The sequence below is a fragment of the Ovis aries genome, chromosome 20 (assembly GCF_016772045.2).
Source record: "Ovis aries strain OAR_USU_Benz2616 breed Rambouillet chromosome 20, ARS-UI_Ramb_v3.0, whole genome shotgun sequence".
Lineage (NCBI taxonomy): Eukaryota > Metazoa > Chordata > Mammalia > Artiodactyla > Bovidae > Ovis > Ovis aries.
In genome coordinates this window covers 29,599,543-29,627,222 of record NC_056073.1, presented here as the reverse complement: position 1 = coordinate 29,627,222, position 27,680 = coordinate 29,599,543, and the positions used below count along the sequence as shown (strand labels likewise).

Genomic DNA, 27,680 nt, shown 5'->3' with positions numbered 1-27,680 from the left:
GACACACCCAGGAGAGCTCCAAATATGCTACAAAATAACCACAGAGATTTTTTCAACTCTAGCACATGTGCCCTAGGTATACAGTGGATACAAACTAACCACAGGGACTTCCCCTGAGTAACTTACTCAGATAGGCCCCCATTCAGTTCAGTTCAATTCAGTTGCTCAGTCGTGTCCGACTGCAACCCCATGAATCCCAGCACACCAGGCCTCCCTGTCCATCACCAGCTCCCCGAGTTTACCCAAACTCACACCCATCCAGTCGGTAATGCCATCCAGCCATCTCATCCTCTGTCATCCCCTTCTCCTCTCACCCTCAATCCTTCCCAGCATCAAGGTCTTTTCCAATGAGTTAACTCTTCGCATCAGGTGGCCAAAATATTGGAGTTTCAGCTCAAACATCAGACCTTCCAATGAACTCCCAGGACTGATCTCCTTTAGAATGGACTGGTTGGATCTTCTTGCAGTCCAAGGGACTCTCAAAAGTCTTCTCCAACACCACAGTTCAAAAGCATCAATTCTTTGGCATTCAGCTTTCTTCACAGTCCAACTCTCACATCCATACATGACTACTGGAAAAACCATAGCCTTGACTAGACGGACCTTTGTTGGCAAAGTAATGTCTCTGCTTTTGAATGTGCTATCTAGGCTGGTCATAACTTTCCTTTTTCATTCTCTTCTTTCACCTTCATCAAGAGGCTTTTTAGTTCCTCTTCACTTTCTGCCATAAGGGTGGTGTCGTCTGCATATCTGAGGTTATTGATATTTCTCCCGGCAATCTTGATTCCAGCTTGTGCTTCTAGCCCAGAGTTTCTCATGATGTACTCTCTATAGAAGTTAAATAAGCAGGGTGACAATATACAGCCCATTGATGGTTCATAAATATTCTACACATATATACATCTGATTATAACAGACTGAATTATGGGAACAGATAAAACAGATGTGCTGTTATATAACTTGCAAATGTCAATTGACCTTGAGCATATGCCTATTTGCATTCCTTTTCATTGATTGGTGGCAGGTATAAGCCCTATTTTGCACAGGGCAAAAAAAAAAAAAAAAAAGAGAGAGAGAGAGACAGGAAGCCAAGGAATATGCACTTCCCTGATGGCACAGATGGTAAAGAATCTACCTGCAGTGCAGATTCCTGAATTAGATCCTTGAGTCTGGGAGATCTCCTGGAGAAGGGAGGGGCAACTCACTCCATTATTCTTGCCTGGAGAATTCCATAGACAGAGGAGCCTGGCAGGTACAGTCCATGGGGTCGTAAAGAGTCGGACATGACTGAACAGCTAATACATAAGGAGTATGTGGAGGCGACCTGCTCCTATGTTTTGAGAGTCTGTGTCTAATAAAACATCTATCTGCTTGAGCTGAACTGAGCTGTAACTTGCCTGTTGCTTTGAACTATTTAGTCCGTCCACGAAAAAAAATAAACCAACCTGACAACAGTACTCCTGCGAACTACTAGTATCTCTCATTTGTAGAGGAAATGGGTTTGTTAAAGTTTAGCCAATAATCCGGACAACTCAGGATTCCAGTACAACTTGCCCAACTCCATATCAGAAGTTTCTAAGCACTCGCTAGTCCGTGTCCCCAGCTGGACTCTAAGCTTCTTAGACCAAGAACAATCTCCTTCCTGTACTTTCGCTGTACTCCTGGCGCCTATTATAGTACTGAACAGCTCCTAACCAACATTACATTGCATACAGCTGAAAGAACCCTGTAACAGTTTCATTTTTAAGTGTCACACATTAAGCCTGAAAACTGTCATTTTAACTTGAGCAGCGGTGGTCTCTGGCTTTGCAGCCCTCACTGTGGCCACGTCGTAGGGAGCCCAGGACAGGTCTGGGTCACGCATGCGTGGTGCGCATCCTGTCCCTGGCTGTGCAAACTTGGGCAAATCACTTTGCTCTTTGCTTGTTTCCGGATTGTAAATTGAACGAACAACACCGTACTCATCAACGATCCTTAATCCTTTTTCTTTCCTTTCCTCTCCCTGCGGGTCAAGACTGAGTGATTGTGCTGATGGCAATGCTGCGGACACATTCTGGTTGAGCGATGTGTCTGCCTGGTAAATATATTCAAGTTGATGGAGGTCGGGACGGAGTGGCGGATGCTGTCCAGAGAGGTAGGCTGGCAGGGAGGACGCGAGTACTCGGGTCAGTGAATAGGAACAGAGAAGTGGTGGTCGGAGGGGAAGCACTCCTGGGAATGTCCCTGCCTGCCGCCCCGAACAGGAGAGGGCCTAGGAACTCAAAGCCTCGGAGCTGGCATTCAGATCCTCTTTTTAAGAGGAGGAGAGTTATGAATCAAAACGCCACAGACATACGTGTCCCCATGTGCAGACTTCGCGGGGGTGTCGGCCACACTACACGGCTCGGACCTTTCCTCCGAAGCCGCCGGAAGCGGGGGCGCACGGCCGGGCAGGGTTCACGGACGCACTTCCGCTGGCGGCAGGTCTGAGGCTGGATCGGTAAGTGCGGCCGCCTCCCTTGGGCCGGGATAAGACTGGCGGGAAGACAGCCAGTCGTCGCGGTGGGACCCCCAGGTCGGTCGGGCGCGGGTCGGGGGAGTCACTGCCTTGCTCTGCCGGCGCTGGAAGTGCCGGCGGAGACTCCACAGGAGCCCGCCCCCCTGCCGGCCAGCGCTCCAGAAAGTTTCTGAGACTCGGACTCCTGGGTCACTGATATTAATCCGAGGAGTTCTATAAGGGCCATCCGTTTGTCCAACTCGGCCGCCTACTCCCGGAAGCCTTTTATGGTCAGCCTTGTGGCTTAAAGGATACACAGACAGTCAATACTTTCCGAGGCTGGGGCACCGTGATGTGCCAGTGCGGTAAACGGGAAAGGGGGTTGTAATCTGGATGGTTAACTTACTATATTGTCTTATTCGCTCGAAGATTTAAACTAGTAGAAGACAACATGTGTAAGTGGACTCCATATCCTTTATCTTGAGTTATTCCTGAAACAGTCTTTCTCCTGCGGCTGGTAAAGTGGAGGTGTTTACCAAAGCTGCCCAGTGAGTAAAAGATGCTAGGTACGGAGAAGGCACTAGAGGGCCTCCTTGCGTGGTCCTCTGTTCTGTGTCCGGAACCCTAGAAGTGTCATGCCTGGAGCCAACGGCTGGGTGACCAAGTCACAGTGGTTAACTGCAGCACTCTAAACTGAGGTCTTACTAAGTGCCACGCACTGAATTTAATTTATTCTTAAAAAGACGCTGTATAATAAGATCTGCTGTTTAGTTAATCGCATTGTAACATTTTTCTGGTTTTGGAATTGTGCTGTGGTTATATAAGATGTATGTTAATATTACGGGAAGCTGAGTGAAGGTTATAGGGACTGTTGTGTACCTTTTTAAAAAAAAATTTTAGTAAGTTTAACGTTATTTCAAAATAAAACATTGTTTAAAAGCCTCTAGGTAGCAAGTTTAAAAAAAAAAAAAAAAGCCTCTAGGTATTTTTACAGAGGGGAAGAGTTTGGAGATGTTGCTGCTGCTGCTAAGTCACTTCGGTCGTGTCTGACTCTGTGTGACCCCATAGACGGCAGCCCGCCAGGCTCCAAGCTACCACGTATTAGAAAACATGACAGTATTCAAGCCGAGGTCTTTTGGAATCCAAAGCCTAGGCTCTTAATCACTGCCCATCATGCTAATCAATTGTTAGTCCACCTAAATCCATCAGTTCAGTTCAGTCGCTCAGTGGTATCCGACTCCTTGCGACCCCATGAATCGCAGCTCGCCAGGCCTCCCTGTCCATCACCAACTCCCAGAGTTCACCCAGACTCAGGTCCATCGAGTCAGTGATGCCATCCAGACATCTCATCCTCTGTCGTCCCCTTCTCCTGCCCCCAATCCCTCCCACCATCAGAGTCTTTTCCAATGAGGCAACTCTTTGCATGAGGTGGCCAAAGTACTGGAGTTTCAGCTTTAGCATCATTCCTTCCAAAAGAAATCCTAGGGCTGATCTTCAGAATGGACTGGTTGCAGTCCAAGGAACGGACTCTCAAGAGTCTTCTCCAACACCACAGTTCAAAAGCATCAATTCTTCGGCACTCAGCTTTCTTCACAGTCCAACTCTCACATCCATACATGACGACTGGAAAAACCATAGCCTTGACTAGATGAACCTCTGTTGGCAAAGTAATGTCTCTGCTTTTCAATATGCTATCTAGGTTGGTTATAACTTTTCTTCCAAGGAGTAAGCATCTTTTAATTTCATGGCTGCAGTTACCATCTGCAGTGATTTTGGAGCCCCAAAAAATAAAGTCTGACACTGTTTCCACTGTTTCCCCATCTATTTCCCATGAAGTGATGGGACCAGATGCCATGATCTTCGTTTTCTGAATGTTGAACTTTAAACCAACTTTTTCACTCTCCACTTTCACTTTCATCAAGAGGCTTTTAGTTCCTCTTCACTTTCTGCCATAAGGGTGGTGTCATCTGCATATCTGAGGTGATTGATATTTCTCCCAGCAATCTTGATTCCAGCTTGTGCTTCTTCCAGCCCAGCGTTTCTCATGATGTGCTCTGCAGATAAGTTAAATAAGCAGGGTGACAATATACAGACTTGACATACTCCTTTTCCTATTTGGAGCCAGTCTGTTGTTCCATGTCCAGTTTTAACTGTTGTTTCCTGACCTGCATATAGGTTTCTCAAGAGGCAGGTCAGGTGGTCTGGTATTCCCATCTCGTTCAGAATTTTCCACAGTTTATTGTGATCCACACAGTCAAAGGCTTTGGCGTAGTCAATAAAGCAGAAATAGATGTTTTTTTGGAACTCTCTTGCTTTTTCCATGATCCAGCGGATGTTGGCAGTTTGATCTCTGGTTCCTCTGTCTTTTCTAAAACCTGCTTGAACATCTGGAAGTTCACGGTTCACGTATTGCTGAAGCCTGGCTTGGAGAATTTTGAGCATTACTTTACTAGCGTGTGAGATGAGTGCAGTTGTTCAGTGGTTTGAGCATTCTTTGGCATTGCTAAACCCATAGGCCCTGCTTAAGTCTCCTATTACATGGAAAATTGAAAGCATCTATACCCACACAGCCTGCTACCTACACTAACATAATTTTAGTATTCAACTGTCTTCCCTAAGCGTGACTTCACCTTTCTATTTCTTTATCAACATAACTTTACTTGCCCTAAAAGATAAAAGTTACTGATAATTATGTGTTTTAACACCTTGGCCCTCAATCCATTTTTGTGAATATCAAACACTTCAACTTTCAATAGATAGGATTTAGACTTTTCAAAACCTTCAAGTGAAAATCTTCACCTGTACTACTGTATCACTAAACTTGCCCAATTCTTATCCTGCCTTGAAAGATCTGCCCCCCAAACCTCATAAATATTCTGACTTTGCCTTCTCCCCTAGGAGGCACTAGCAAGACTATCAAAGTGCTGTCCATCTCTCATAAGAATAAACTTAGCTTGGCCATATCAACTAATTGTTTGGCTGTTATTTGGAGGAATAAGGCATCCAACAGTATTCCCAGTATTGTCAAAAATGTTGTCTCTTGACAAACATTCCTTCTCCTATTTAGAAAAAGGTATGAATTGCCTTAAACTTCTATTTTTTACATTTTCTTTATTGAATTCTCTTTAATTTAGGGTTGAACTTCCTTTTTCTTCTAGAACAGAAAGATTGAACTTAGTGTGTGAACTCAAATGTTGAATCAGCCTTCCTATCTTTTTAACTGTGGTTTCTGTAACCCTAGGAGTGTGCCCTAAAGGATAACACTTGTAGCAGCAATCCTCCTCTTGGCCCATTGGAGCAAGAATGGCCACTGTTTTCCTTCTAGAGGTTCCTAAAGAGTCAATAGGGGCTCTTTGAAGTAACTAATAAAAAAGGGCATGCTGGGAATAAGAAATCTGGCCCAAAAGAGAGCAGCCAAAACAACCAGGAGTTATTCCACAACCACTTCCCATAGTTCTGCTACCAAGAGACTCCGTGGTCCTTTGCAGTCTTGTGCCAGCTCTGGGTATTCTACTATGAGCCGTGTAAGGCCTGAGATACCCACCAAGGAGCAGACGTTGGACTTGGAGGTGCTGGCGCAGCTCAACCATACTGCCTGAGGAACTGCAGGACTGGATACAGAAGCAATCCAGAGAGTGGGGAAGAGGCAGTGGCTATGCTGGAAGATCTGGAGAGGAAGTTAAATTAATCAGGCCAGCAGATAGGAAAGGGCCCTATGCTCCATGGAGACAGAGTTGGGAAGTGGGCATCCAAGCTGGTCCTTTGTGGGATCTCTGGGGATCATTTACTTGTGGGCCCTTCAGTTGCCTAAATGAGCTTGCTTATCCTCAGGTATCAACCCACGCTTGGACACAGGAAGTACTTTCTGAGACATCAGTACCTCTGGATCCAGCTAAGAAAGCAGCATATCTCCAGCCTCACACCATGGAAATCCAGCTTCAGGACCCTCAACACCAACAGGATTGTGGTTAGTGTTGACACGTAGGTCATATAGCTCCCCTGAAGACCTTAGAATCGTTCATTATTCAGCAGATGTATATTAAGTACCTGTTATATTCCAGGCACTGTGGAAGGCATTGGGTATAATAAACAGAGTGGACATGATCTGTTTTCATGGAGCTTACAACAGTCTGATGACAGAGGCATTAAACAAATAACCACACAAATAAATATGCTGTGATAGATTGTATATGGGGAGAGAGATATGTCAGAGGCCTCTTTAAGAAAATAATGCACTGCTGCTGCTGCTGCTGCTGCTAAGTCACTTCAGTCATGTCCAACTCTGTGCGACCCCATAGACGGCAACCCAAAAGGCTCTGCCATCCCTGGGATTCTCCAGGCAAGAATACTGGAGTGGGTTGCCCTTTCCTTCTCCAATGCATGAAAGTGAAAAGTGAAAGTGAAGGTGCTCAGTCGTGTCCCACTCTTTGCGAACCTGTGGACTGCAGCCTACCAGGCTCCTCTGCCCATGGGATTTTCCAGGCAAGAGTACTGGAGTGGGTTGCCATTGCCTTCTCCAAATAACATGCTAACTAATCCTAAAAGTAGAATAGGAATCAACCAAATGAATAGTAGAGGTGGAAAGCATTGTAGGCCAGAAGGGCATGTGCAAAACCAAATGGGAAGGAAATTGGTGGGTTTGAAAGATGGCCAGTGTGACTGTCTCCAAGCTGTCTTTTCCTCCATTTAGCGTCTTTTGTCACACAAAGCAAACCACTTTTCCCTGCATTATTTCTACATGGTTATAAATTCTGCCCTTTACTCTGGGCCCTAAAAATGTGATTACTGCAGGGAGAACATGGCTTGAATGGGATAATCTCTCACTTTTTTTTTCAGAAACTATTGATCATTGAGGAAGTGGCTGCATCTCTCACCCTGAAAGAGTGGGGGTTGTTGGGACTCTACTCAGAGGAACTTCTGTAGGAAAGACAGGCAAAGGAATTATGTGATCATGCTTTCCTTGGATGAGGTTAGATGGGAGGCTAGGGTCTGCTAAAGAACCTTCTCTGTGTTAGTGCTGTTTTCTTGAGAATTTCAGTCTCAGATAACCCACAGAGTGTACTTTCAGATTTGACAGATTCTCAGTGTTCTTTGTAAGAAGAGTAATAATGTCTCTGGGAGCTAAAGCAATTTCTGTCTCTTTTATCCTGTGTGTCTAAAGTCTAATCTCCTTGTTCTGCATGTTTGGACATGTGATACTTCTCTTTGGCTGATCTCTCATGTTTTAATATTCCTAGAGGTCTTCCCATTATTCCTTAGAACACTCTGCACAAAGTTGTTTCATGCTTCCATCTTGATACCTGCCATTGCTGGCTTCCTGTCTTGTTTTGTTACTCCCACAGTTTCTGCTCTTTCATCCCTCTCTACCCAACTTGTGGTCTCCCTGATGAACCCACTCTTATCTGAGATCTTCTATTGTTTACAGTGATTATTCATTGGATCCCTCTTCATCCTCCCTGATTTTTCTCCACTCTTTTCTTGAATCACTCCCTCCCCGTCCAGTGGCTGCTAATCTTCTCTTCCTTTGCCATCTCCCGATTTCCTCTTCAAATGTTGTAAAGTCATTTTGTTAGTATATTGAAGCTGTGTATGTCTAATAAATGTTTCATTTTATTTCCTATATATTTCAGTGACATTTGAATACTGTGTTTTTTACTTCAGGTGATGTGATAAGAATAAAGAAAGAAGAACCTGATGAAAAGCAGGAACTTACTGTAGATATGGAATCCCAAGAAAAGTTATCAGACCAAATCAATGGAGAGGCTTTTGAATGTGGAGAAACCCAAGATCATAAAGGATGGATGGAAACATATCAGAGAAACACTTCAAATGAGAAGAGATACAAGTGTGATGAATGTGGGAAAAGATTCACTCTAAAGTCAAGTCTCATTAGACATAAAAGAATCCACCCTGGAGAGAGATCCTATTCATGTAATGTATGTGGCAAAACTTTCATTCAGAGCTCAGAGCTTACTGACCATCAGAGAATACATAGCCAGTTAAAACCACATCAGTGTGATGAGTGTGAGAAAGGCTTTTATTACAGGGCACATCTTGTTCAGCATCAAAGGATCCACTCTGGAGAAAAACCTTTCCAATGTAGTGAGTGTGGGAAAGCTTTTCATTATAGCGCAGGCCTTATTCGACACCAGAGGACCCACACAGAAGAGAAACCATACCAGTGTAATTACTGTGGGAAAGCTTTTCATTACAACTCAGGCCTTATTCGACACCAGAGGACCCACACAGGAGAGAAACCTTACCAGTGCAAGGACTGTGGGAAAGCTTTCTGTCTGAGCTCACACCTGATACAACATCAGAGAGTTCATACTGGAGAGAAGCCATACCAGTGTAGTGAGTGTGGGAAAAGCTTCAGCCAGAGCTCAGGCCTCTTCCATCACCAGAGAAGCCACAGTGGGGAGAAACCATATGAATGTGATGAGTGTGGAAAGGCTTTCAGTCATAGTTCAGCTCTTGTTGGACACCAGAGAATGCACAGTGGAGAGAGGCCCTATGAGTGTGATGTGTGTGGGAAAGCTTTCGGCTATAGCTCACATCTTCTGGGACACCGAAGAATCCACACCGGAGAGAAGCCATATGAATGCCATGTGTGTGGAAAAGCTTTCCGGCAGAGCTCACACCTCATTGTACATCAGCAAATCCACACTGAAGAGAAGCCCTGGTAATGTCCAGAGTTATGTAGAATTTTCCATCTATGCTCATTCCTGTGGGACATCAAAAAAGCACAGCTAGATGTAGGGAACTCTGTGATCACTATTGCAATTTCAGCAGTCACTCAGAAATACTTATAGAAGCTGAGATAGACAAGCACCTGACAGTTTACCAAACAAAACACTGATGTTCTGCCACTGAGCACATCATGTGATGAACTAGGACATTGGAAGGGTTCATTTCATTATTCTGAAACTTTTCTTCTCTGAAGCAAGTGGCTCCAGCAATCTAAATGTTCTGTTAGACATATAACGAGATTTTAGAGATTACTACTGTTTTCTTTTCTCCTTCCCTTTCCATTCTTCCCTCTTTTTTTTTTTTTTTTTTTTGGCTAAAGTATGAATTTAGAATTAACATCTGATCTACACTTAAAAAAAAAAACTATGAGTTTTTGGTTAGCTTGATAAAATATATTAGCCTATGAACTATATACACTAAAAATATTGTGTACTACAAAAGCCATTGGAATAATATTCCAATAATAATATTGGAATGAACTATGACTTGCATGGGTAGGATAGGTTAGGGGTGGTGGAGCAAGATTTATCTTGCAATTTCCCAGTGACCTTTTGCATCTTAAATCAGAGAAAGCAAACAGGCCAATGGGTTCTATTTAGCCTGTGCATGCATTTTTCTCACAAATTATGATTATCTCTTGGTAATATAAAATTATTGCCATTACTTAAAGAGATTTTACATAAAATCTGACTTTCCAGATTCTCTTACAAAAATGCATGATGTGGCAACACCAGGCACCACATTCCCATGTGGGAACAATTGGCTAAACCTGACTATTGTCTAGCAAGACATGGTCCCCACTGCCTCACAGCTTCCTACTGTCTTATATACCTCCCTTCGTTCATTTTGCCTGTGTGACCCCTACCGCTGCCTTAAGGATTTCTCAAGGAGGCTTCAAGGCTCTAGGTCCCTTACCACCAAAACAGCTTCACTTTAATTAGTTTTATATATTGGCCTCCCAAATAAGATGTCTCTGAAGATTTTCTGCTAACAACAGTTTGAAGATTTAAATAATAAATTTTAAAATGTAACTTGAGCACCTTAAGGTAGAGGAAAGCCACTTTAAAATTTTCTTTAGATAGAATTTATAGGTAATCTATTGAAAGTCAATAATAATAGCTTCTAAAGAAAAGCTCTGACAAACCTAGACAGCATATTAAAAAGCATAGTCATTACTTTGCTGACAAAGTTCCATCTAGTCTATGGTTTTTCCAGTAGTCATGTATGGATGTGAGAGTTGGACCATAAGGAAGCCTGAGTGCTGAAGAATTGATGATGTTTTTGAACTGTGGTGTTGGAAAAGACTCTTGTCAGAGTCCCTTGGATTGTAAGGAGATTGAACCAGTCAATCCTAAAGGGAATCACCCCTGAATATTCACTGGAAGGACTGATACTGAAGCTCCAATACTTTGGCCACCTGATGCAAAGAGCTGACTCATTAGAAAAGACCCTGATGCTGGGAAAGATTGAAGGCAGGAGGAGAAGGGGATGACAGAGGATGAGATGATTGGATGTCTTCACCAACTCAATGGACATGAGTTTGAGCAAGCTCCAGGAGATGGTGAAAGACAGGAAGGCCTTGTGTGCTGCAGCCCATGGGGTCACAGAGTCAGGCACAACTGAGCGACTGAACAACAAAAACAACAAACCAAATTCTTAGAGAGCAGTTAATCAGGTGAGATGAAAAACAAAAACACATATGAAGAGAATCAACATTTAAGTGAAAAATTGAAAAAATGCAGGTCCAAAAGTAGAGATCATTTGGAGAAGAGAACCGTTGAAATGTGAAGCATTCAGTAATAGAAGCAGCTGTGGGAAAGCAGTGGGTTAAGGTCTGAATAGGCAAGCGGGGAGGGGTGAAAAGAAAAAGCAGTTAAGAAAGGAAAAGATGAGGATAAACTGAGAGAAGGAAAGCAGCAAAGAGAAGTTAGGGGAAAGGGGGAAAGGTCAGAGACATTAGAAAAACAAATTTCAAACAGGAAATGGAAGCAATGAAAACAGAAGTGAAAAGGCAATCTATAAAGAAACATGAAGGGGAGATTGAGGATTTGCAGAGGCTGGTGTACTTGCTTTGATCATGGATCTCCCAGTGACTTCAGAGTAATAATCAATCCTTTATTTCCATGCCATGGAGGCCAAATCCCTCATATGAAAGAACCAAACCTGTATTCACTAATGTCTTTATGAATCACTCAGGATCCTGGCCCTGTGTGGGTCTCTGAGATTTGAGACACAGGACACTTCTCTTTTCTCTACCATACTCTTAAGCCCCAGCTTGAACTCTGCTCAGCCTGGACTCTACCTTCTTAGCAAAACCAACAAAGCAAAAGGATTCTCTTGAAGAGCAATAATATATTCTTGGCCTCTCTGGGATGCATTGTTGTTCAGTCACTTAAGTCATATCCAACTCTTTGGCACCCCATGGACTGTAGCCTGCCAGGCTCCTCTTGTCTGCGGGGTTTTTCCAGGCAGTAATTCTGGAGTGGATTGCCATTTCTTTCTCCAGGGGATCTTCCCAATTCGGGGATCAAACCTGTATCTCCTGCATTGGCAGACTGATTCTTTAGCTCTGAGCCACCAGGGGAGCCCCTCTCGCTCACCTAACCAACCACAAATCATGTTCTTGGCTCTATTTTCAGACAATACCCAGGATCTTGCTACTTACCACTCCTACTGCCTCCAGGCTTGCATATTCCATTAAAGAGGAAAAAGCACGTTGAGAGATAGTAATACCCATTATGAATTAAATAATATCTGCAAAAGGAAAAGCCCTTCGCAAACTATGATAGTAGCTACCATTTGTTGAACGCCAGTGTCCCAGACACTATACCAGGCACCTTATTATATATCTCATGTAAACTTTCCATCTCTTCTATAAACACTATTATATCTCAAACAGTGTCTACATATAATTTTTAAAATGAAAAGTTTTATTATATTACAGTTAAGCAGCCTACTAAAATATTTATAGAATAAGATCACACAACTATTTTAAACATTTAAAGTAGCAAAAATTGGAAGTAAATGACCACAAAATGTCAACAGTAGCTGCATATAGGTGATGAAAATAGATTCCTTTTGTTTCTATTTCTTTTATATTCCAAATGGAAAAGTTAGAATTTATCTATACATGTAAACTTTTTAAAAATTAAAGTACTACAGAATATCTGAGCCTTCCTGGAGATGATTTTTTAATAGTTTTGTGTTTGGGTTTTTTTTTTTTTTCAGTTTAAATATTTAAATATTCAGTTTAAATATTTCAGTATTGACTTATGAATGAATTTTGGAACTAATGGTTTTTCATTAAGATTTTTAAAAATTTTGGTAGCATACTTATTTCCTCACCTGCTATTATTTGATGAGAAGATACTGATACTATCTGATGAGGAAACATTGATAATTTTTCTGTCAGTTGGATTTACCATGGGTTTGTTGTTTTTATGGGCTTGTTTACAAAGATTTCATTCTTAGATTTATTAACATGACTTTTTTCTAATATCTAATTCTTTTACTTCTTTTATCTTGATTTCTTCTCTAACCTTTTCCTTGGGGGTTTCTTCCTCATTCTTTTTCTGATTTCTTGACTTGAATTCTTGGTTCATTTTGTTTCTGTCTGTCTAAATAGTGAAAGCAAGTGAGTGCATATATCTACCAAGACTGATTTTTTTTAAGTTGTCAACTATGTTTTCTGGGTTTTTATTTTGCTTTGTTTTGTTTTGTTAGTCTTTCTAGGAGATAAACTAGAGAGGGAAGAGGGAAGGCTTTCCTTGTCATACACTGTCTGCTTATGTCTTGGTAAAGAGGTCAGAGAGGCTTTTATCCCAGCAGAGGAAGGACATACCTAAGCCAACAGCAGAGACGACAGGATTTTAACAGGATATCGGTGACAATGGTTGGAAGCCTCATTTTGCCTGGTGTTCAACCACTCGACCACAGCCAGTGCTCCAAGGTACTGGTGAGTTGATTCTCTGAAGCTGACAAGTGACTGAAGCCAGGGGTATCTGAAGAATACTCAGAGCTACTCAGGAAGTTCATGGCCTGTAGTGAGGTTTGTATTTGAAAACCTGGTAAAAGAATTTGATAGAACAAACATTAAATAAGGAAGGAGAGACATGCTAATAGTCCATCATGCACTGAAGGGGAAACAAAAATACTTAAGCATTTTCTAGGTTTTCTACTTGCTCAATTGGCTATGTGAGACATATTATGCAGAGCAGGGGTCTAAATTTTAGACCCCTTTGTCTAAATTTTATAAAGCTTACTTGATAATTCATTTCTACACCCTTTCTAAATGTTCCACCTAGGTTTACTTGATTACTTATATTTACCCTTCAGAAGCACAGGGAAGTTGGATCTGATTTTCATCTTAAAGGAGTTACATTCTTTTACAGGATAACTTGTCAGGCAAAGAATTTCAGAGAGAGAAAAGAGATATTGCAAGCAGGAAAATTATTTGCAAGTTGTGAAAAATAAGGTTTTAAAAAATTATATTTTTCTGTTTACACCAGTATTAGGCTTTTATTTAAAAAAATTTAAAATATAGTGTATTAAAAAAGTGTGGGTTCTCTGTAAGTTTATCCCAAGTGATAATCATTGAGAACACAAGATGATTATTTTACAAAAATGATGATATCATATACTGTTTGTTTACTCATATGCCTTTAGCATCTTGTAGTTTTTACTTTTAAAAATGACTGGGCATGTAGAAACTTAAATTCCCAAATGTTAGATGTTTGGGTTTTCCAATATGAAAAATGTTTGTGTACATGTTCAAACATTTGTAAAACTATTTTATATGGATAATTCAAAGCTAAGTTGCTGGATCAAGAGGTATGAACATACTAATTTTAACAGCTCTTGCCTTCCAAAAATATACAACTAACAGTGCCTCTATTTCCACATACTTTTCAATATTGAATATTATCAATCTTTGTCTTTCATAATCTTTAGGATTTTAGAAATCTCATTGTTTTAATATAAATTCTTTATCAATTTTGAATACGTTTTAACAGTTGTTTATCAAAAATTGTTCCAAAAATGCTGACTTACATCCTTTGCCAATTTTTCTGTTGGCTTGTTCATGTTCTTTTCTTTTTCAGAGATATTTGCTTATTAGGAAAATTTGCCCTGTGTCTTTGAGATGTGTGGCATATTGTGTGTGTGTGTGTGTGTGTGTGTGTGTGTGTGTGTGTGAGCTTATATTTTAGGGGTTTTTTTTCCCATTGAAAAATTCTAAATTTTTACATCACCAGTTCCATTTATCTTTCTCTTCTTGACTTTTCAGTTATGTCTTTAGGGGTTTTATGCCATACTTAGAAAGGCCTTCCCCACTCCAAGGTAGCAATAGTTTCACACTTAAAAGTTCATCTTTAACACAGCAGGCAGAGAAATCTTCAATGCCTAAGTCTGATCATGCTACTCTTCTGCTCAGAAATTCGGAATGGCTTCTCCTTTTGGAGTACAAAGTAATATCCTTACGCTCACTGACAATCACATTTCTCTCTCTGTACTCCCAACACCCTTTTGTTCCTTCAGCTCCAGACACAGAAATCTCCTTCCTGTTCTTAGATTATTTCAAACACAGTTCACTCTCGGCCTTTGCGTTTTCTAACTCTCTCCCAGAAACACCTTTGCCCCTGATGGCTCATTTACTCATCTTCCTGAGTCTTTGCTCAGAAGTCCTTGGTGATCACCCTATTAGAATTGCATTACTACTTCATTCTCATCCCAAACTCCATATTTTCTTTATTTTCTCCAAAGTACTAACATCTACCCCCTAACAATATATTTTTCTTGTTTATTGCCTGCCTCACGCCCCATCCTTTCTGCCACCCACCCTCCACCCCGAATTATAAATTCCATGAAGGCAAAGGCATTGTTCTGCTTTAAACTACAGTTCCAGCTTGCAGAACATTGCCTGGCATAGTAGGTGAATAAGCAATATTGTGAAAGAAAGAGAAGGAGGAAAAAAAACACCTAAGCTTCCTTACGTATCATATTGGTAAAGATCAAAATATTTTGTAACATTATGTTGACAAGTATAGGTTAACATCACAAGTGGGTTCCAAGATTAGTAATTTGGCAGTAACAAAAATACAAATGCTCCAACTCTGCACTCTAGTAAATCCTTAGCTCTAGAAATATATACTATGGATATACCCTTATACACAAGAAGTTATGTGCAGGGTAATTTATTGAAAAAGAAAACAACCTACATAACCACCAACAGGGTCATTATTAATAAATTATGGCATAGTTGAACCCTATGCGATTATTTTTCTTTAAAACAAAGAAGAGCAAAATGAAATGTCTTTTATGTACAAATTCCGGAATCAATTAGTAGAAGGAAAAAAAAAGTTGCAGAACTGCTACTGTGTGTGTGCGTGTGTAATTTACAATGTATTAGTTTTCGGTGTATAGCAGTGATTCAGTTATTACATATATATATATTCTTTTTCAGATTCGTTTCCACTATAGGTTATAATTCTTTATAAATATTGAACCCTGTGAATGCATTACGTATTCACATTGTTTAATAATTGAATCAAAAACTTTGAGAGGGAACTTTTAAAAAAAAAAGCAAAGAAAACTTCAGCGAGCGCTTAAGTCCCATAAGTCAAATGTTCACAAGTGGGGTCCTCCACGAGCTAGAATTGACTCCTCCACAGAGGCGAGGCTTCCTAGAGCGGCCCGGAAGTGCCTGGCTGACAGTAGCGGAGCGTCGATTGGTCAGTCAGTCTTTGTTCGGCCGCCTCGAAGGACGCTACCTGTCGCACTTGTTCCTCCAGGCGTGAGGTGAGTCTCTCCCGGCTCCTAAGTGGAGGAGGGGACAGGGCACAGTTGTAAGCAGCAATCCACTCCCCACACCTCCCCCTTCCAGGCTGCCCCTCCAAACAGCTACGAGGGAGGACTAGGGCCGACATGCCCGGAGGACGGAGCTAAAGGGGAACACTGATTGTCAGTTGCTCTGCGAGGGTACTCTTACAACCCTCTTCCTGAATTGGAGCATGTACCCCACAACCACTGAATCCTACGGACCGGTCCACCTCAGGTTGTGGAATGAAAAAGCCTCTTAACAAAGTTATTAATACTCAGCGTTTACTCAGTGCTTGCTGCCAGGCCAAGGGCTTTGCCTACTAATTTACACATCAACCCTATGAGAAACCTGAGAATTTTTACAGATGAGGATCTAGTAACTTGCTTTAAATTACACAACAGCCCAGATTCAAATTCATGTTCCTGCTTCAGTGTTCTTATTTATAGCCTCATATCAGACTGTTTGGGCTTCTCTGGTGGCTCAACGGTAAAGAATTTGCCTGCAATGCAGGAGACCCAGGTTCAATCCCTTGGTCGGGAAGATCCCCTGGAGAAGGGAATGGCAACCCACTCCAGTATTCTTGCCTGGAGAATCTCATGGACAGAAGAGCCTGGTGGGCTACAGTCCATGGGGTCGAAAAAAGTTGGACGTCACTGAGCAACAGATTGTTTACTCAGTTCTGGTAGCTCCCTTTTATTAGTGTTTGTGTTCACAGCAGTTTTTGTCATTTCTCTATGGCAAAAGGTTTTTCTCTGAGACAAGATTCTGAGAGATTCCCCTTGACTCAGTCCCAGATAGAGGATTAATCTCCGGAAAAACAGCCCAGAATGACCACATTTCTGGAACATGAAGAACAAAAAGGACTTCTAATAGTTAAAGCAGACGACCATTACAGGGGACAGGACTCTATCTCACAAAAGTCCAGTCCTCACAGAAGGGAACTCTTCAGGCAGCACTTCAGGAAGCTCTGCTATCAGGACACACCTGGACCCCGTGAAGCTCTTACCCAACTCTGGGACCTTTGCCGTCAGTGGCTGAGGCCAGAATGCCACACAAAAGAGCAGATTTTAGACCTGCTGGTGCTTGAACAATTTCTGAGCATTCTTCCCAGGGACCTGCAAGCATGGGTGCAGGCACACCATCCAGAGACTGGAGAGGAGGCGGTGACTGTGCTGGAGGATCTGGAGAGAAAGCTTGATGAACCTCGAAAGCAGGTGGGAAGGCGGTGATCATTTGGCTATGAGTTTTCAGGGTATATGCACCCAGCCAAAGCAACAGGTATATGCAAGAATACCTAAAAATATTTTAATATGTTACTCTAGAGAAGAACAAGGCTTAGGGACTGACACTGCCTGTGTCAAATAACTGAAGTGTGACTGAGTAAAAAGAGACATTAGGCCGATTCTATGTCAGTTTGGAAAGCTAGGATCAGTGAGAAGCTATAGGAAGGCAAATAGGTGTCAGAGGAAAACAAAGAATTTTCTAACATTCATGGTTACCTATACACAAAATGCTTCCCTGGTGGCTCAGCTGGTAAGGAATCCGCCTGCAGTGCAGGAGACCTGGGTTCAATCCCTGAGTTGGGAAGATTCCCTGGAGGATGGCATGGCAACCCACTCCAGTATTCTTGCCTGGAGAATCCCCATGGACAGAGACGGCTGGTGGGCTACAGTCCACAGGGTAGCAGAGTGGGACACGACTGAGTGACTAAGCACAGCACATACATAAAATAGGCTACCTTGTAATAAAAAACTCCCCTTCAAGGAGGGGTTCAAGTAGATAACAAGGATATTGCAGAACAGCACTGTCTAATTGTGACCCATTCACATTTAATACCTATAATTAAATATACATTTAATATATGGTAATTAAATATAGTGAGCCATATATGTAAATTTTTAGTAGCCACACTTGTGAAATTAAATATATTTACCCAAAATATGTAATCATGCAATCAATATTAACCATGAGGTATTTTAATTCTTTTTTTTTTCAGTTTTCAAATTTTGGTATGTATTTTACATACCTCAATTTGTATTAGCTATATTTCAGGTGCTCAGTAACCACATGTGACTAGTGGCTATCATATTGGACCACACAGTTACAGAAGCTGCTGCTGCTTCTAAGTTGCTTCAGTCATGTCTGATCCTGTGTGACCCCATAGACAGCAGCCCACCAGGCTCCTCTCTCCCTGGGATTCTCCAGGCAAGAACACTGGAGTGGTTGCCATTTCCTTCTCCAATGCATGAGAGTGAAAAGTGAAAGTGAAGTCGTGTCCGACTCTTAGCGACCCCATGGACTGTAGCCTACCAGGCTCCTCCATCCATGGGATTTTCCAGGCAAGAGTACTGGAGTGGGTTGCCATTTCCTTCTCCTAGTTATAGAAGAAATGCCCCCATTTGGTGGAAGTTGAGTTCAATGATATTTAAGGTATCTCAAGTCTCAAGAATATGATTCTGGGCCTCTGCAGATCACTCTTAGAGACACTGAATTTTACTCTTCAGTGTCCTGAAGTGTAGATTAGCCTCTGTCTCTTTGTTTTTAGTCATTATTGCCATTTGCAGTTAAATGATAATGTGTCCTCTTTTCTGTGGCCCTGGTACATGCTTCTTCTGATCTTGCTCCGAAGTTCTTTCCGTTCTTTCACAAAATCTACCTTACACACCAAACATACTTCATTTTTCCCAGGTTCCAGGCAATTCAGAAAGACAGGATGCACTTTTGGACAAGTTGGCCCCCTTGAGAAGGCCACATGAGTCATTGACTATCCAGCTTCATCCCAAGAAGACCTGGCAGGAGCAGAAATCTGGGGCAGCCCAAAGGAATGGTAAGTTGTAGGCGTTTGTGTATATGAAGGAAGAGCTGGTTCTTTAGATGAGCTTCCTCATTTTCTTCAAGTTTTTCTGCTTGTCCGTCACTTCATTGTGGAAGATTTTATCTCCCTTCCTCCCTTGACCTTATCATTAGACTTAGGTGCTATTTTTTAATGAGTCTTATGGGCAGGAGGTAGAAGCTGAAAGATACAGACCATTTTAATAAGCTTTAGTAAGCTTAACTGTGTGGAATCTTCACTTATGTTCTGTAAGAAGCCATATAATAAGTTTCTCTCCTCACCTTTGGGAGACAACATGACATGCACTTATAAAATAGTGCACAATAATAATTAACATGTCAACATGCTAAATTCTATTATGTATAACACAGAGGTTATTATTATGATGATTAATGGTTTGTCTGTACAAAACTTTAAATTCTAGATGGTCTTTCCTTATGTTTTTATACAAATACTTCTGGACAGTTTCACTCTGCTTCTCATTAGTGTAAGTCCAGAAAAATACACACTTCCTATACCTAAAATTGTAAAGGTTTACATATGTGCTGCTACCAAAATAACATTTCAAGGGAATACTATGCAGTTAAAATATGAATTGTATTTTCTAATTCTAATCTACTGAAAGATGCCTCATGAAATCTAGCTATCCTGTGAGGCCTGTGGATTCTTAGGGAAGTCCATTTTGTCTGCATTGAACAGTGTGAATATGACTTTTTTCTAAAGTGCCACCCTGGCAACTTTTTTAATCTATATACCCCCCCAATCAGGCTCCCTACCAAAAAACAGACAAGGAAAAAACAAAACAACTACCCCATGCACACACACACACACACACACACAACCCTGTAGAAATCACAAGAAACACGTTTGAAGAAATGCCTCTCAACTTTATTAAAATAATATAATATCTGGTCCGAATCCTCATTTTACAGTTGAACAGATATACCCACAGTGGCTGTGACTTTTCCAAGTTTCCATAGGAGTTAGAGGGAGAGCTGGGGCTCCTGCCTACTAATCCAGAACAATATTTTAAAACCATCATGGTAATAACCCAATATAGCCAGTGTCTTTTAAAATAAATTTATTATTAAATAGACTTCTTTATAAAGGATCTTGTTTTAAAATTTTCATTCTATCCATATCAGCAAGATTATGAATATTATCTGTTGGCTAGGGTAATGAAACTCATCTCTGTAAACATAACTTGGAATTATAATTGAGGTCATTTAATACAGAATTATCTTCATATATGAGAGAACTTGGAGAACTAAGTGTCTTGCAGTTCTTTCTAACACATTGTCAGGTATTTCAAAGGAAACTTTTTGGATATGCTATTAACCCACAACACTGACTCTCTGGTAGTAGTAAGTGATAGTCTCCCTAACTTTGTTCCTATTTCATTTCACTCAGCATTTAACCTTGTCCTTTCCCTCTAGACTGTCAAGCAAGTTGTACATATGGTAATCAGATGGTTTTTATGGTCATATCCTCATCCCAGTGACCAGCAGGACTGGGCTTATCTGAAATGATAAGGCAAATCATGGATGTGCCAAAATAAAATTGGAAGAATAGCCCTGGTAGAAGATGCAAAAACGAAATAATCCTAATCTTGTCTCTGAAACAGGATCTCCTAATATCATATTAGCCTGGGATTAGCTGGCAATTGGAAAAGATACATCAAGAGAGCCGTGAAACTCCAGTTGGCCAAGTAAACTGCAGGTCCCTAAGATGAGAAAAGTTCACATTTGACAGTTTCCATACAATTTTCTTTACATTGTTCAATTGCAAATATAATGAGAGGGTTATAATTTGAATTGCTAACCCTATATATATTTTTTGTAATTCTTTTTAAGTCCTGGTGAGGGATTTTCTCCAGATTTTTCTTGAAGTCATGGGAGAAAGATTCATCCTAAAGACTGGTAGATTCCTCTGAAGGTAGTAACTGACCACAAGTGCCAACTTTTTGTGCTCTTTAAAAAAAAAATCATCTTCATCAGTAAGCCACCAAAAACCAACTGTCAGTGCCTCCAGTATGTCAAAGAAGCAGCTGAGCCAAGGTGTTGATGTTTGAAAACACTTTCTTAATGGAATGGTGGCATCTGTAACTTCCATGATTTGCTTAACGATCATTAACCTATTAATACTAACTTAGCAATACTTCTGCCACACATTATAATTTTCCACATGCTTTATCATACATTTCCTTATCTGATCAAACAATAGGTAAGGAGGAGGGTACAGAGGTGATATGGAACCAAATGGTTATGATCTGCCAACATTTAAATAGTTATCAGTAGAGCCAGGACTGAAATCTTGACCTTCTGGCTCTAATCCAGTCCTTTTATTCTAGCCAGAGATAAAATGGTATTTAGATTCCTTAGACTTTTTTTTTTTTAACTATTGCCTGATTTAAAATATGTATTGTAAAGAGGAAGGTAAAATTTGAGGAAGATTTGGTAGCAAGAGGACATTGTGATGACAGTGAAAAGTGAGGTTCACTCAGTCCAGAGCCAGTGTTTTCCACACCCAGCCCAGGCACTGAAATGTTCTGGTAGGTCTTGCTGTTTCTCCTGTTATGCTGAGTGGACCACTGAAAACCATGTGATTAAATGATTGTTGCACAGTTGGGATTCCTAGACCTGTTGAGATGGAGGTTTCAGCATAACCAAACAGGTGACATCCAACATTAGACCACATAGGATTACCCCCTCCAAATCATTAAAACACCTACTTCCTTATAAAATTTATTGAGTACTTGCTGTGTGTCAAGTTCCATGCTAAGCTTGGGGTTGAGGATATGGGATCAGGAAGAGGGAAAAAAGCACATCCAATTTAGGAGGTCAGGGAAGACTTCCTGGAGGAGACAGCATTTGAGATGGACCTTGAATAATAGGTAGGTCAGTGGCTCTCAAAGTGTGGTCTCTAGACCAGCAGTATCTATCATACCAAGAACTGCAAATTCCTGGGCTGCACTCCAGCCTTATCAGATCACAAGCCCTGGTGGTAGGGAGTCCAGCGATCTGTTTTGTTAAGCCATCCAGATGATTCTGATGCACAATAAAGTTTGAGAACCACCAAGCTAGGATTTAGACAAGAGGAGATGATAGCGAGGACATCAGTTTCAGAAGAAAGGATTCAACCCAGAACATATGCCAGACCATCTACTGTCACTTTCTGCTTATCTTCCTCCCTCTGTTTATCCTGACCTGCATGGTTTCTCTCCGCTTTTAGCTATTATTTATACATACTTCTCTCTCTCCTACTCAGTACATTCCTCTCAAATCCCTCATCCCATTACCCTCTCCAATCACTTTTACTTGGTTTTACTCCCACTTACTACCTATGTTTCAGACCCCTTAAATTTCTCCCAAAATACCTCCCTTGCCTTCTTTGTTTTCTAATCTCTCTGTTTATCCTTCTTAATTATCTTTGGTATATCTGGAGTTCCCATTTACCACTCTGGATTTGCACATGATTGCCTTGTCCACATTTTTGCTTTTTCTTCTCCTCCTAGTTTATTCCCAGTTAATAATTCTGATGTCATTCTTAGTGGTCTCTTTGTAAATTTCTTCCCTATATTGCCAATATATGTTTTGATGGTACCAGTTATCTAATTTGTGCATTGTATGTGATTTTTCATTTTTATAACATATTTTTAACATTTGCATGTTCTTTATTCCATGGGTTTCTGCTTCTCAAACCTAGAATAGGACCTATTTGTATACTGTACATTTGTTACAGGTGATGAAACCAAGACTAAAACTGAAGAGTTGTCCCAGAAGGAAGATAAATCCAAAGACATGGAATTCTTTGGGAAGATAAATGACAGACTTTACAAAGATATTCTTCAGTATCCTGAATCCAAAGATGCTTTTGAAAGTGAGGGCATTTTCGAGTGGCAACAGAGGAAAAGAAGATGCTATAAATGTGACGACTGTGGAAAAAGTTTCAGTCATAGCTCAGACCTTAGTAAACACAGGAGAACGCACACTGGAGAAAAGCCCTATAAATGTGATGAATGTGGAAAATCTTTCATTCAACGCTCACATCTCATTGGACATCATAGAGTACACACTGGGGTGAAACCCTATAAATGTAAAGAATGTGGGAAAGATTTCAGTGGGCGCACAGGTCTCATTCAGCATCAGAGAATCCACACAGGTGAAAAACCCTATGAATGTGATGAGTGTGGGAGGCCCTTCCGTGTAAGTTCAGCCCTTATTAGACATCAAAGAATTCATACAGTAAATAAGCTCTATTAATATGGTGTAAGTAACAAAAGTTCTTTAGTCACTCAGGCCAAATTAGTTATCAGAGAAATCTACCTTGGAGACCTTGAGTATCCTAAATGTAGGCAAAACTTCAATCATCATTAAAAATTTCTCTGGCACCAAAGAATCTACCTGAGTAAAATCTCCTTTTATTTCTAAATTAGTCTTAGAGTTGTACACCCTCGAAGTCTTAACATGAAAAGTAGTTTGGAGCATTAAGACCATGCTACCCTTTTTTAGTCTGATGCTGATTCCAGATTGTTACTACAGTGTCTACCATCTGATCCTGACCAGAGGGCAAGGATAAGAGTTAGGGAGGTACAGAAAGATTTCAGGGCAGAGACAGCCTGGAGTGATAGTGGCAATAAAAGAAAGTCCAGTGGGACCTGGGATAACTGTTGCCATAAGGCAAAGGAGGCATGATGTTAAAGGAGATCTAAGTAGTTGTTAGTACCATGAAGGATTAGTCAGTGCCCTAGTAAGTCTGTAGAAACCCACAAAAAATTGATGAGGATGCAACCAGTTGGAAAGAAGAGCTCTGAGTCCAATGACAGCCACAGTTTCTGGAAATGAAGATGTTATATGTTAGACACTGTAATCCAGAATCACTGGGTTCTAGCAGAGAGCCATCCTGGAATGATGGCACCTGTTCTAAAACAACCCTAAACATGGAAGGCAGTTTCTCAAATTGTTGTGAAACCTGTGTCACTTCTCCCATCATTTTTGGAGGGAGGCAAGAACTTGTAGTTTTCATGAACTAGTAGAACAGACAGTGACAATTAAGAGGTACCTAAAGGAAGTATGGGGACAGTTCTTTCAGACACAGGTGAAGGGGTGGTTAAACTGGTGATTCTGAATGAGGAACCAATAGCTATGAAGGGAAGAAATGGCTGACGGTTGGGGAGGAGGGCATGTCAGAGGTATGCACAGGCATTGGTGAAGAGAGAGGAAACAAGACAACAGAAAGGGATAGAATGAAAAGAGAATGATAAAAAAGGAATAAGGGTATAGGGAAAGGAACAAGATAAGAGATGGTGATGGGGAAGAGAAAAGGGTGACAATTCTAATATTGACATCAATTATATTCGAAACAGTGGGGTACATGTCACAAGCCATGCAAAGGTGAACAGATCAGCTTATCCCAAGGTCATTGAGTCATACATGCACATGTTATTTATGTTATCTTTATTGAGTCTGCAGTCTCATCCTGAGCATGAAATTATTTATTTATAGTCTAACCAAAAAGTCCATCAACAGTGAAAACCTACTAGAAGCTTTGAAATGCTTCAAAACAACCTGTTCTCCCCTTAGTAATATCACGAGAGAGATTAATGTTCTAAAAGAATAGATCTCTCAGTCTTTCTTACTCAAATCCTCTAGAGCACAGTTTCTCAACCTTGGTTTTACTGACATTTTCACCCAGACAATTCCTTGTGAATTTGTCTCTGCACTGTGGGATGTTTAGCAGTTTCCCTGGCCACCAGCAGCCCCAACCTGTGACAAGCAAAAATTTCTTAAGAGATGCAAATATTCCCTGAAAGGCAAAATCTTCCCCCTACCCCACCAGCCTAATGAAGAATCACTGCTGTGTAGGAAAATACTGTTCCACATCATATAAGATTCAACTTAGAAATATATTTGACCAGCACGGCTAGACCATTTTACTACCCCACAAAATGATTCCCAAAATACCTAAAATCTATGCAGCACACATGCTAAAGTAGTCTACTTTAGGAAGCCATACCTCACTTAGTTTTGAGCACCAGAGGAATCTGTCCTCAAGTATGACCTGTATAAAGAGCTTACAATTGCATTTTTCTAGACCTTCTTCCCTCTACCGTACTTCTGATACTACCCTCTCCTTTGCCCCTTTTGACCCAACGATGAACAGACATTTTATCCTTTAACTATCTGTGCTGTCCAGTACAGCCACTAGGTACATGTGACTATTTAGCACTTGAAAGATGGCTATGTAACTGAGGAACTAAATTTTTTTTCACTTTAATTTAAACTTAAAAACTGATACTCAATTCAGTTATTGGAAAACCTTTAAGTATGTTTAGAGTAATTTGTGTATAGGAATCTATTTTTTCCACTGAATTTTATGCAGTCTCAATCTAGATCAAGTACTTCCAATGAAAATTTAATAACAATTGAGATGTGTAACAAGTGTAAATACTGACTTTCAAAGACTTAGTATGAAAAAAGGTATTAACTTTCACTTATAAGTTTAGATTTCAAAATAATATTTTGGATATACTGGTTTAAATAAAATATATTAAAATTAATTTCATCTGTCTTTTAACATTTTTAATGTGGCTACTAGAAAACTTAAAATTACATAGGTGGATCACATTACATTCCTGTTTATTGGACAACACTGATCAAGATCTCATTCTCAGGGCAGGTCCCATTCACTTTGTTCCAAACCACCTCAATTCTGTACATCTAAGTTCTGCTGTGCCAAAGACTTTATACCTATTTCTTTTTATTCATTAATCCAGTAAGTATTTGCTTAGTGCATGCTGTGTTCCAACCCTCTCTTCTAGGTATTGGGGCTATAGCAAGATAAGATCCCTACTTACATAAGCCTATATTACAGTAAAGGGAGACAAGACATATCAAAGAGGATTAACGGTATGTGGAATATAAACAATGAATTGAAACAGAGTGACTGACTACTACAAGTAATCAGAAAAGGCTTTTCTGGAGAGCTGACATATTAACTGAAATATAAATGTCCAGCCTTGGGAAGTTCTGCAGAAGACCATGCCAGGCAAAGGGAATAACTAATACAGCCCGTATGGTAAGAATGAATCTGATGTGTTTACAGGAAATGAAAGAAAGTCATTGGGTCTAAAGCATTGGCTTAAAAGAAATGTGGTATAAAGTTGGGCTAAAGAGGTGAGCAGGGGATATGTATTCTAAGCATGGGGCACCACTGGAAGGGACATGATCTGATTTATCTTTTTAAAAAACCCTTCCGGCCCCTTAGGGAACCAAGAGTGAAAAAAGAGCAGAAGTAAGAAAACCAGTCAAGAGCCTATTGCAGTAACCCAGATGAGAGAAGGCAGTGGCACCAACCAAAGTGGACATGAAGAGAAATAAACAGAAGGTATATTTTGGAGATAAAGCCAGAACAATTTGCTAAAAGAAAAGAATGGCATAGACCCCCTAAATTCTCACGCAAAAAGATGTTTAAATACTGGGTTAAACATTTGAAATTCCATTTTTGTACAGTCAAATATCAGCAATTTCAAATTATTTAACTTAGTAGAAACAAAATAAGAACAGAGAAGAATCTAGAGAGAAATGGAACAGGAAAAAGGACTCTGAAATTGTGTGGGGGCCTAATCAAATTGTGAAATGAAAATCTGTATACTTTTCTCCTTAAAACTCTCTGTGGAAGGCACCCTTTGTTAAGCTCTTTGTCTAGACAGAAATTGCCAACAAACCTGATTCAGAACACTGCTATAATAACATGTTTCAGTACAAACTTTCTTCTGGATTGCACATTTCCTAAACTGATAAAATCAGGTTATCAATGAAAGGCAGTAGAGCAGAGGTTGAGAGAAGACTACCTGGGTATGAATCCTTGCTTTTCCTGTTTCTAAGTATATGACCTTGGCATATCCATTTTCTGTGCCTCATATCCCCCATCTGTAAAACAGTGGTAACATGGTGTCTGTAAGATCGGACCCCGGGGGCCATGATGAGCCGCCCCTCCTTCTCCCTCCCGCCAGCGAGAAGGTCCCTAACGGAGCGAGGCTCCCGGATCCCGGGGACCAATGACAGCACATATCGCCGCTAAAGCCGCCCCGCCCCAGCCGCATAGAAAGACCTATCAGCCCGCGCCGCCGCGAACAGGCAACCTATCAAACCCCCATCCACTAAACCCTGCCATCCCTGGCAGCGTGCATATATAAACAAACTTCTAACGCGGCCCAGGCGCAGGGACATCCTCGACCTGCCCCCTTCGGTTTGGGAACCCCGCCCGGGAGCGCTTCGCCATTAAAGCCTGTTAAGACATTCTTTTGGTGTACCTGGTCGTCTTTTACCTAACAGTGTCTACCTCAAAAAGTAGGAATTACACAAGGGACCAAATGTCTTGGGTTTAGAACAGTGCCTGCACATAATAAATACTGTTAGTATTAGGCTAGACCAATAGTGCTGTTAAGTCTTTTTGTTCATCAAAATGCATCATGTTCAGCATTTCTTCCCCTCAAAGCTGCTTAAATTAGTTGAGTGGTATTTTATCTTCATGAATTCACTGCAGCAACTGTTGCTGTTGTGTATGTGTTTTCCCGTAATGTTAACCATTACCCTAATTCTGAACTGCTCCGTAAATACCTAACCCAATCCCAGCCTGGACGATCCCACCCGACGGAGAGCACCATCTGCGTCGCCCTCACTTGGGCACTCACCCACCAGCCCTCGACTCCGGGCGGTTTCCAGCCCCTGGCGCTGGGCCCAGCTCACAGCGCCGTTTACCCGGTCGCAGAGGCCGACCCGCGAGCTCCGGAACCGTTAGCT

The 27,680-nt window shown here is 41.0% G+C and overlaps 1 protein-coding gene and 1 long non-coding RNA gene across 12 annotated transcripts; one reads left to right on the top strand and one right to left on the bottom strand.

The window, feature by feature from the left end:
- The first annotated feature begins 1,875 nt into the window (after positions 1 to 1,875).
- LOC114108620 (zinc finger protein 239-like) lies at positions 1,876 to 12,392 on the top strand. 5 transcript variants are annotated; one of them, XM_027959053.3, is made up of 4 exons: positions 1,876 to 2,134; positions 2,352 to 2,479; positions 6,308 to 6,443; positions 8,138 to 12,392. In XM_027959053.3, exons 1-4 carry the CDS (start codon positions 2,065 to 2,067, stop codon positions 9,160 to 9,162), a joined length of 1,359 nt encoding a protein of 452 aa, XP_027814854.2. In that variant the 5' UTR covers positions 1,876 to 2,064; the 3' UTR covers positions 9,163 to 12,392. The 5 variants fall into 5 exon arrangements, with proteins under 5 accessions (XP_027814854.2, XP_042093105.1, XP_014958038.1 ...); XM_042237171.2 differs by lacking the exon at positions 2,352 to 2,479 and having other exon boundaries at positions 1,876 to 2,077; XM_015102552.4 differs by lacking the exon at positions 2,352 to 2,479.
- On the bottom strand, positions 8,496 to 27,680 carry LOC105603808 (uncharacterized). 7 transcript variants are annotated; one of them, XR_006057291.2, is made up of 6 exons: positions 27,572 to 27,680; positions 26,729 to 26,807; positions 17,050 to 17,337; positions 15,994 to 16,039; positions 13,068 to 13,290; positions 8,496 to 9,201 (listed from the first exon to the last, which is right to left on the bottom strand). It is a non-coding gene; the product is annotated as an uncharacterized LOC105603808 (long non-coding RNA). The 7 variants fall into 7 exon arrangements; XR_001023096.5 differs by lacking the exon at positions 17,050 to 17,337; XR_006057293.2 differs by having other exon boundaries at positions 15,994 to 17,337; positions 27,576 to 27,680.

What these genes read in the sequence shown, in the direction of transcription:
- LOC114108620 (XM_027959053.3), top strand. Translation starts at nt 2,065, where the DNA reads ATGTGTCTGCCTGGTAAATATATTCAAGTTGATGGAGGTCGGGACGGA. An exon ending in GGCGGATGCTGTCCAGAGAG is followed by an intron (nt 2,135 to 2,351) that starts GTAGGCTGGCAG and finishes CCCCATGTGCAG; the next exon opens with ACTTCGCGGGGGTGTCGGCC. An exon ending in GCAGGTCTGAGGCTGGATCG is followed by an intron (nt 2,480 to 6,307) that starts GTAAGTGCGGCC and finishes GCTTATCCTCAG; the next exon opens with GTATCAACCCACGCTTGGAC.